Source organism: Manis pentadactyla, chromosome 13 (genome assembly GCF_030020395.1).
Source record: "Manis pentadactyla isolate mManPen7 chromosome 13, mManPen7.hap1, whole genome shotgun sequence".
Classification (NCBI taxonomy): domain Eukaryota; kingdom Metazoa; phylum Chordata; class Mammalia; order Pholidota; family Manidae; genus Manis; species Manis pentadactyla.
Window position 1 is genome coordinate 56,364,442 of NC_080031.1, and position 11,083 is coordinate 56,375,524.

At 42.9% G+C, this 11,083-nt stretch overlaps 1 protein-coding gene across 1 annotated transcript; it reads left to right on the plus strand.

The window, feature by feature from the left end:
• The first annotated feature begins 2,991 nt into the window (after positions 1–2,991).
• On the plus strand, positions 2,992–10,666 carry LOC130680209 (protein FAM170A-like). The gene is made up of 6 exons (XM_057490484.1): positions 2,992–3,061; positions 3,435–3,461; positions 4,114–4,194; positions 6,094–6,231; positions 6,947–7,060; positions 9,658–10,666. Exons 1-6 carry the CDS (start codon positions 2,992–2,994, stop codon positions 10,479–10,481), a joined length of 1,254 nt encoding a protein of 417 aa, XP_057346467.1. The 3' UTR covers positions 10,482–10,666.
• The last annotated feature ends 417 nt before the right edge of the window (positions 10,667–11,083 follow it).

Consider the following 11,083-nt stretch of genomic DNA (forward strand, 5'->3'; position numbering starts at 1 on the left):
TAACTTTTATACTTGAAAACAACTTATCTGCAGATCAGACTGCAGTATTACACCTTCTTTTTCTCAACATCTGCAGATACTCTACTATTTCTCTACTATTTTCAAGCAATGTATGTTGCTTTATGGAAGAGTAAAGCCAGCTTGATGTTTGGCACTTGCCATGACTTGCTTTTCCTCATAGGATACCTGAAGAATTTTGTTTTATCCTTTAAGGAAAAAAAAAAACCCTGCAATTTAGGAATTTGTGGTTTCAGGTCTTCATTGCAAGGGGTGTTTTACTGTGGCATATCTTGCATAATTGTCTGGTTTATTGGCTAACCTTTTTATTGTTACGTTACATAATTTCACCTTTCTTTTTTTAATCTGTCTTCTCATTGTGTATTTGTCCTTCCCTTTATAACTACTCTCAAGTGGATATGTCAGTTTTTCAGTTGGAAGATTTATTCTGTTATTCTGTTTTTTTCTGGTCTTAAGTTGTTTATGCATCCAGTTTTGACCTTGTTTAGCTTTTTATTCCCCCCCACCCCCACTTTCCATTTTTATTTCTTTGCTTTGGCTTGTCATCTTGTCTTGACGCCCTTATTGTACTGAAGGCAGTTGCCAGTTCTATGGCATGAAGAATGCTAATGTACTTCTTTGTCTATTCCTTGGGTTACATTTTTCAAACAGGGTTTTTTTTTATTTTATTCAACTTTGTTTTCCTCGATATGTTTACCAAGTTGCTATGCTCTCTTTTTTTCCTATTGCTCTTATTTAATTAGAGATTTCCATTCTCACTCAGCCTACTGTATTTTACTGCTGGTGAATTTACTCTGACACTCTCTGTGCTTGTCTTGGTGTGGGAGCTGAGAAAAAAATCTTTCTCCACTCACCCCCTTGGAGAAGAAGTCAACCTCCTCATCCCTGGAACCTGTGAATATGTTACTGCAAGTGTCAAAAGAGCCTTTTTAGGTGGGATTTATTTCAAGGTTTTGAAAAGGGCAGATTATCCTGGATTGCCTGTGTGGGGATGATGTAATCACAAGAGTCCTTATGGGAGGAGGTAGGGGGGAGAGAGAGAGAGAGAGTGGCCATGTGACAGTGGAAGTGGATGTTGTAGTGATATATTCTAAAAATGAAGGAAATGAAGGTGTGCCAGCAATGTAGGCAGCCTCTAGAACCTGGAAAAGGGAACAGATTCACCCCTACAGCCTCCAGGTGGGACCAGTTCTGCTAACATCTTGATTTTAGGCAGTAAGACCCATAATGGAGTTATGATCTCCAGAACTGCAAGATAAGAAATTTGTTTTTTAAGCCCCTTACACAGTGGTAATCTGCTGTAACAGCAATAGGAAGCTCATACTATAGGGTATCTTTAGAATAATCCTTTCTCTTAGTTCTAGACCTAATCTGAACCATTTTATTTTTGAGAAAGATTTTTTCTATCTTTAGTTAATTACTGACTACTAACTTAAGAATTCTGCTTAGTCACTAGCTTATTTCTAATAGTCACTAGGTTATTTCATTGATTTATATTTTCTTTTTGTTCCTGATCTCCAATTCCTTCTTGATGCCCTGCTCTATAGACATATAGTATAATGGGCTTGGCTTTTATTCTTGGAAATGTATTCTGTTGTATTTATCAACGATATGTTGCTTATCCATTCTTTTTGAGTTAGAAACTAAAATGCCACTTCCCTTCCCTTATAAATAATGCTGTGAATATCACCCTTGTAAAGATCATGTTAAAGAATGAGATTATAGGCTCATAGGTTATATGTATATTTAATTTCATTAAATGTTGGCTAATTGTTCTCCAACACAGCTACATAGGTCGATACTTCATTTTATATCATGAAGGTTCCTTTTTTAATCCATATCCTTACAATTGTCTGTATAGGTTGATCTAATTTTTACCAATTTGGTATGTGTAAAATAGTATCTAATTTTTGGTTTGGGTTTTTCCAATAGCTGACAAGGCTGAGACTGTCTTGGGAAATGTGCCTACTGTTTAGTGGCTGCAAGAGTCCGAGCCCATGTGCGTGGAACAGCGTGAGGCAGGACCTGCTTGAGGTAAAGAAGGCTGAAGCTGGCTGGATCACTGCCTGGCTCTAGAGCAACTGCTTACTTTGAGGGAAATACATATTGCCCCTCAGGGAGCAGACAGTCAGTGGGAAGTTGGAAGTAGAATGGAGCTAACTAGAGTTCAAGCCCTGTGCAGAGCCCATTGGTTTCCAGGAGACTAGGGCCTAGAAGAGAAGCTGGCGAATGAAGCCTTCATGCTTGACAAGCACAGGATTCACGATGAGGGTCATGGGATGTAAAGCCAGGGGCTTCCTATTTCCCTGAAGGCTCTGGGGAAGTGATGGGAAAGAGTTTCAAAAGAGACATTGGGTTGTTGAAATACATGAGCCTGTTCCCTATAGTGGGGAAAATTCAATAAATGTTGGAGCTGTGTGGAATCACAAGGTGTTCGTAAACCCACTATACACATACACCTCACATACAACTTTTATGTGTACATATTATATGGTACTGCTAACATATGACAGTTACCATGTTATATGGGGCAGGAAGGTTCTATGCCTGGTTCAGGTAATGCCTTATTCTCACCCTTAAGGAGATTTAGTAATGTGGTTACTCTAGATACATAATGATCTTTTGTTTAATCTACATCATTGGTTCTCAAGTTTTGATATGGAATGCAAGATAAAAATTCAAGTTGATAAGAGTTTGTGTTGGTAAAAAGCCCCCCTCCCCCCATCAGTGGTTTGCTCTGATGCCCATGTCAGAATGCTCTGGATCCCTGTCTCACATCATAATGGCCCTCCTGGTGTACTTAAGCACCGGCCAGTCCAGTGAGTGACTGAGTGCGGAGAGAGCCTCTCTAGTTGCTTGTTCTTGGATAGTGAGTGCGGAGGGAGCCTTTCCAGTTGCTTGTTGTTGGATATACTTGAACCTCTGGCAGCAGAGTTCCAGGGAGGAAGGCACACTTCTCTGAAGTGCTGAGCCATGAAGCATAAACGGAAAAGGAAACATCTTGAAACCACACGTTCCCCTAAAGCTGCCAGGATGTCAGGAGGTGTGTCAGTGATATTCTCTGAGCATTGGGGATCTAAAAACTGTCTTCTAAAGAAAAAGAGCAAGGATTCCTACTTATGGGAGAGAAAGGGCAGGAAGGCTGGAGGGAGGAGAAGTGTGGGTGCGCTGGTCTTTCTAAGGGATCAGATCATCTGAGGGTCAAGAGCAGGTTCCTGTGATTAGGTCCTTGTCTCTGTGGCATAGGACCTGTGTTCCCTACATTGTGCCGCTCTCGGTTACTCTATCACAGATGTAATGATTCATTACTATAACTTTTCTTATATAATGTATTTCCCTTTATTTCTTTGTTTACAAAACTGAGGGCATTTGTTAAGTGGATATTGTTATACGTTTTCCAATAATACCTTTTCCAGTTTATGAAGAACATGTGGCTCATAGAGGTAAGTAAATAATTAGGAAAAAAGTTTGAGAACCTAAAATTGGAGGTGCAGGGATGAGAGTGTGAAGTCAGGTAGAAAATGACTTGATTTCTTAGATTGTCTCCAACATGAAGACCTTTCTTTCATTGTCTCAGAGCATAGAGATGTAAATGTGAGGCTCCTTTATGAAACGTAAGGAAGAAACCAGCAGGACACACACACGCACTTGCACACATATGTACATACAATACCATTTAACCACGATGGTTGAATTGAGAAAGTTTGGTTCTTTCTAGAAAAAAACGGGAAACTGAAATAGTTGTGACTATGAGGTTTAAAAAGTAAACAAGTCCTATGAGGAAGAGCCAGTGCTCAGCAGTGGGAGGGGACAGATCAGGACCAGAACCGAGGTTCCCAGTGGGGGCTCATGAAGGGAATGTGACATTTGGGTTTCAGCACAGCCCAGTGGGGCCTTGGGGGGAGGCTTGGGAAGTGAGTCTGTCTGCAATCCAGCTTCAATACAAATAGTGCGTGTTCAGAGATGTATTTTGTGTAAACTATGAAGCATGTAAAACACATTCACACCAATTCGCACGTACACACATATACAGCATAAATAAGCCAAGGGGAAGACAGTAATTTCTAACGTAATGCCTTTCTTAATATGTACCAGGTCCGAAAGCAACGGAAGCTGCTGCTGCTGCTTCAGAGTGCGTCTCCTGTGTTCCTTGTGAGAAGAAGCCTGCTGGTGCTGGTAAGAAGGGACTATTGAGTGGGATACAAAGGACAGTGGGGATCTAGGCAGAGCCCAGAGATGAGCTGAGTGATTCTGCTCATGAGTCAGCACAAGGCTGCACAGTACAGAAAGAAACTCAAGATGCTTCTCCATTTTCGTTAATATAATCCCCAGCAGAAGTAGTAAATTCCAAGGGAAAATACTTAGAAGGATTGGAGCGAGCCCAAGGAGACAAGGGGAGAGCAGTGAGGTATTTGAGGAAATGGTGGAAGAGGGCCTAAGGGGATGAGGTGTATCAGATAAACATGGAAGGACATGTCGGTATGAACTGGGCAAGGACAGGTTATTTTACCAAGAAGGTGTAACAGTATTAATAGCCTAAAGCAGGCCCAACGTCGTAGGATCCTCAGGTCCTGACCTGAGTATAGACACACCTGGTCCAAGACCCCAGCACAGAGGTACCTTCTCATAGCTGATGTTCTCAAGTTCAACCCTATACAGACCCATCAGCACCCCCTGTCTTAATCATTCACTTCCTTGTCATCTTTCACACGCATCTAAGTTCTCTAATCTGTTTTTGTCCCAACCAAAGAGTGATAATTCCTCTGATTACCAAAGTGCTTCATAGTTGTCCCTATGTTTTAATGTTATGTAAATAGGAGTGCACAACACATGCTTTACGTCTACTTCTTTTCACTCTCTGTACCTGTGCTTGTAATCATCATCCATGTTATATGTGACTGTAGTTCATTCATTCTTGGCATATAGATAGTGTCTTTATTGATTATACTTTTATGAGCATTTGGGTTACATTTCAGTCTAGGGTTACTCTAAAAGGAGATATTCTGAAAATTCTATTACATGTTTTTGCTATATGGACATATGTCTGTTTGGTGAATGCCTCCGAGTTAAAGTGCTAGGCTTTAGTGTCCGTATTCTATCTCAACTCTTTAGACCTCAATCTTCCAAGATTTTACTTTGTAATGCAATCACATGTTGCTCTACATTTATTCTTGCACACTCTTTCCTGCGCCCTCATTTACTTTGGAATCAAACAGTTCTCTATTCTGAAAACTCATATTCTTTCTCTTACAGCCATTGATTCTCATATCCTTCTGTTCTTTCACTGTTACTTTAGATTTCACAGATACATTAATTCCACTAGTCTCAAAGAGAATACTCCCAATAATTCTGTTGCACATCTAAGCCACCTAACAACATGTGAAACACACACACACAAATCCATAATCGTAGGACATGCAGTCTGCACACAGATACGTGCTGACCTAAAACACAGACAGAAAGCACACATACCATTCTCATGCACACAGCACTCACTCCATATTCAACTGTGCAAACATCAGATCAGTCACACATTAAACCCTAACCTAGTTTAAATCATCAGGTTAAGAATTTATGCGCACAACACACATGACATTCATCACACCATTCTGCCACAATGTGCGCACGATGAACATACCTGACACATTGATTGGAGATGAAGGTCATTTTAATTCACTGAGGAAAAGTGAGCTTGGTCAGCAAAACAAAGACAGTGACAAATAATATAAAATATATTCTGCAAAGATAAAAATTCACCAATTGTTTCATGTGAGGTTGTAAATCTAGGAGGGGGAGTGCAAAGGGCACACCCACACACAAAAAAATGGTAGAGGAAAGCAACTGGTACCAAAAGTCTTAAGCAAGGTGAGTGAGTGTGAGGAGCCTGGACTACAGGGTCCAGAGAGTAACCCAGAAAGCTGTAATAGGCCCATTCTCTGTCCAAGCCAAAGATAAATGTTTAGGGCAAAATGAGTATTTCCATGAGGGAGGGAAAGTGGGGATAGTACATTAGGAGGAAGAGTAGGAGGGAACAGAATGGAACCAGCTGCTCTGTTACTTCGCTCCATTTTCCAGGAGTCTCAAAGCTCCAGGCATCGGGTGCACTGCCTTGGTATTTGGAAGATGAAACTGTGGGTCCCGAGAAAAATAATGGACCCTGTGAATCCGAATACTACACATCTGACTCCTCTCTTGACTCAGCCTCTTGTGCTGGTGAGTAAAAGGGAAGAGCTGCTAAAGTCTAGGCCAATCAGACCTGTAGAAATCTAGGTCAGTGTCTCTGCTCAGCCAGAGAGAAAGGTATACTTTGGGCCCAGTTACAATCTTCTCCTCTGCAACTTGGGAGCCTAGGGCTCTGTTTCCCTGCCATTGAAAGGAATTCATTTCAAATACTTCCTTAATTTAATCTTATCTGCAGAGTCCCATTGGCCTCATAAAGTTAACATTCATAGGTTCCGGGGAATAGGATATGGGCATGTTTGGTGGGTGGGGGACATTATTCAGACTATGAGAATGAAAACATAATGTGTTTAACCCAATGACATATGTAGTCAGGTAAACCGATATTATAATATTTTATCTCACCTGTACTCTGTGTAGCAGCACAGGTCCAAGGCACACTGCAAGCATGTCCATAGAGACAAAATATGCATTTTATACCCACCTAGCTATTAACAGTTGGGCAAAATTAGAAACCATTGTGTACTTGTATTTTGAAGCCAGAAAAGAGACTGCAGTCTCCATGTATGTCTGACATAGAGAAATCGAAATGTATGGATTGGATGAAAGAGTGGCTATATCTCGAGAGTGGGTTCAAGGTGGTGGCGTGAGAGTGTGTATCAATCTTACCTTAATGAAAAAAAAAAACTTGGAAAAGCAAGAAAAACAATATTGGCTATATTCCTTTACTTTTCGTTCAATTTAACAGAGATCTTCAAGAAACAAAAGCATATTGGAGAGCCTAGTAATCTTCCACAGAAGGAATTAGAAAATACCTCTACCTCAGATTACCCCTCCTCTCTCTCTGACTACGAGGATAGCGGTAAGTAAAGGTGTTTAACCTGGAGGCGGGAACGGGACGTGTGAGAATGGCCCAGAGATCAGCCTAAGATTCCCTGGTCGACGAGATAGAAGCTGATACAAACCCCTGTCCAGATATGAGAGAACACAGAAAGGAGACAATGTTTCTTTCTGCTCTCGGTGAGAGTCAATGCATGTACATAAGGCACAAGCTTGAGATTCAAGGGAAATCTCAACAAGGACAAGTGCCCAAAAGTGCAAGGGTATCAGACAGGGCCGTATTGGAAAAGGTAACGAAGCTGACAGAGTGACAGAGAAACGGGCAGACTAACTCAGGCTGAACCTGAACAGATGTGCTCCATGGTCACAGTGTCACAAATCTCTCACAATCAGCTGGAGGGAGCCAGGAAGGTCCAGAATGAAGCACCCACGCAGGAACCCATAGTTTCCTCCTGTCTTACAGAGAGCTAAGCTCCTTCATGTGCGTCCTCTCGTGCATGAAGAGTGGCCGCAGATTTGAAAGTGGCCCCTCAGTTCTTGCCTCCACCCACCTCCTGTCCTCATAAGCACACAGGCACGATACTCCATCACACCCACAGCTGCTCACACTCACACGCACACACCTAAGCTGATATCCACATGTTACACCATCACACCCTCACTTTTCTGTACATACATTCCTCTAATTTGCTCTGATCTCATTCCTTCAGTACCATGGTCTTTGATCCCGCAGGTAATCCCACTCTTTTAGCACTCGGTATTTCACACTAATAGGGCATGAAACTATCACAAATGTGTAACAGCCACTAAAACTCCTCTCTGTTCCCAGGCTCTTAGTCCGTTCACATAATCCCCAAATTCCACCATCCATCTGGTGATCTCCTTTCTATCTAGCCTTCATGTGGCCTCTCTGTTACACTTTTGTGGTCTCAACACATCTCAGAAAGTTACTCAAATCCTCACAGTCTTTCCTATAAACCAAATAGATATTATGTAACTACTGAAACTTGCACAGCACATGAAGCACAGGTTATTCATAAATACATAGAAGATACATTGCCTTCATAAATACAAAATTATGCTTCATGTCACCCAGCACACCACACCACCTTCACACATCTGGGCCATCTCATCTCTAAACTCACAACCTAAACTTGAAGAAACATGACAGGCACATACACATCAAACTATGCTTGCCAAACTTGGTATGCACACGAGCTCTCTCAAAAAAACAACACACACTAACTTTTCCTTTCCCCAGAGCAACGTTACCCACCAGACACTCTGTAGTCACCTAAAGGAGAAATTTTTGAGAAGTAAACATTGGGTTGCAGGTGTAACTGAAGTTTTTAAACAGGGGAAGGGGCTGAATGTGTTTGTTATTTTGTCAGGAATAATGATTTACCTACTTATTTACTTAAGTTTGTGAATTTAAAGGCATAATCTAGTTACTGGAAATAGAGAGGAAAGCTTCGTGTTGCTGATGAGGATGATAAGGAAGCTCACAAAGGTTGGACAGGATGAGTAGCTGAGCTGCTCATCCCAATCCCTACGTTCCCTTCAAAAAGAGGAAAGGGCTTTAGGGCAGCAGAAGTAAGACTGAGGCCTCTGTGGAGGGACAAATTGGGGGTGTGCTTTCAAGGTTAGGACAGTTCCCCATAGGCACACTGTGACAGCTGTGAGTGAGGCAGTGGGCTGTGCTGATAACAGTGTGGGAATGCAGTTACCACCTCTTCCCTAAAATCAGCACAAACTCTCTCTCACACACACACACACACACACACACACACACACCTCTTCCCTAAAATCAGCACAAACTCACACACACACACACACACACCTCTTCCCTAAAATCAGCACAAACTCACACACATACACACACACACACACACCCATATTCCTCCATACCAGGTAGAGCCACATTATTCCTTTTCACTTTCTCATATGCACAAGCCTTCATTCCAGATGCGTCTTTCCCATTCTCTACAAGTGTTACACATATACACACTTGCGCCTTCCTTCCTCACGCAGTCATTCTCAGACTCTGCTGTCTACAGACTGACCCATAAATAATGTACACCCTTTCACACTGGTAGCTTGTTTTAGCTCCCTCAGAGCCAGCGTACGCACTCAAAAACTCCTAATGCCCTGATGGGAATGCACTTTCATGTGCAGTCTTTCTTTTCCACGTACCACCTCACCCATAAAACCTTCAGCTCAAAGCCTTCAGCCCCTCAGGGAGCTGTGCTTCTGGGGAGCCCAGGCACACTTCCTCCAACACACTCTGTCTTAACTGTTTCACAATAAGAACATGTACCACCCCTGTTCACGTGTATTGTCTCACCACACACACATGTACACCGTCATTCACCACCCCCTTACCCATGTGAGAAACACTCACCAGCTATGTCCCAGAACTTACATAGACCTCCACACCCTCATTTCCACAGAATAACACCACAAACATACTTCAGATAAAGTATACCACGCGCGGCATTCTTTGACTTCATGTGTACTTGGGGGCCATGTGCGTACATAGGAATATTCTCATGACCGTCGCAACTCCTACAGACTTCACACACTTACTCTAGTTTTCTTGTTTGAAACTTCTTTTCCCAGAAGTCACCGAGTTACCTGAAGATGTTCCTCATGTTGGGGCCCTTGAGATGACTCCGCCCCAGGTCTGGGAGGAGCGGGAAGCTTCCTCCTCCGCCTCCTCCTCCTCTCCCTCCTCCTCCTCCTCTCCCTCCTCTTCCGCTTCCTCCTCTACCTCCTCCGCCTCCTCCTCTTCCTCCTCCTCTCCAGTCCCTGTGAGTCAGCAGGGTGAGTCCTCTCTGTTCCCACAACACATGGACACAGCACCCATCAGGGAAATTTATTACCGGCGTGTCTTTCTGAAAAGAGATGTGACTGTCTGGTGGGGTGGGGTGGAAGTGTTGGAGCCCACCTCTAAAAAGACCAAACTGGTGCAGTGTGTTTTTTCTCAAGTGGCCCAAAAAACATCTGGGGCCTTTTTAACACCAAAAAGCCAGAATACTTTTCTGAGAAGACCCTCTTATGTGTCTCCACCGAAACGCCTCACTGACATGGAGTGCAGCTCGTATAACAACGCCCTGCAGGGGAGGGAGCTGACTGGCAGTACAGGGGAGCCTCCAGCCCAAGAGGGCTCCAGGGCCAAGACACCCGAGGGGCTGGGGACCCTGGACAGCGGCTTCAGGTGCCTGGGCTGCTACCAGGTTTTCCACAGCTTGGAGGTCCTGCAGGCGCACGTTGAGAATGCAGCCCGTGAGCGCTTCAGCTGCCACGTTTTCAACCGTGCCTTTGCTCAGATGATCAGCAAGTACAAGAAGAGAGCCCGAGAGCTGGGAGGAGAAAATCAGGATGAGAACGTTTACCTGCCAGACCAAAAACGTTCTCGCATTAAGACATCCTCCTGCAAGTAAACAGACGTTTCAGGCCCCAGAAGAGTGAAAGTGAAGCAGGCCATCCTCTACTGAGCCACCACTACTGGCCCTTTCAGCTCCTCTTTTTTGAAGGACTTGGCTGGTTTAGCTGTTACTTTAATTGATTAAGCATCCTCACTAACCCTTTAATAAATCATTTTGCCTCAATTAGCCAGTCATTTACTGTGGTTGTAATCTAATGTATCTTAACGGATGCAAATTAGCTTTAACATGATAATTTCTTTTTAATCATTGACATGGTGTAGGGTAGAAAGGAGTAGCACACTATAGTCCTCTCAGTTTGTACTGAAACAATTAGGGGTATATACTCACACTTGGTATGTATACTATGTTCTTGATGGTAGTTAGGAAGCTGTGTTGAAAAGGTTTACATATGTATACAAAAAAATTGGACTTCAGTAGAGTAGACCTGGGCTTAAATTCTTTACCAACTCTTAGCAATTTTGCACACTTTTGGGTCAGTCCTCTCGTCTTTAAAGAGGAGAGAATGTTACCTAAAATAATGGGAATTGTGAAGGTAACAGACACAGGTAAAGGCACCTAGTACAGTGACTGGCATAAATGGAGGCTGGAAATAATTT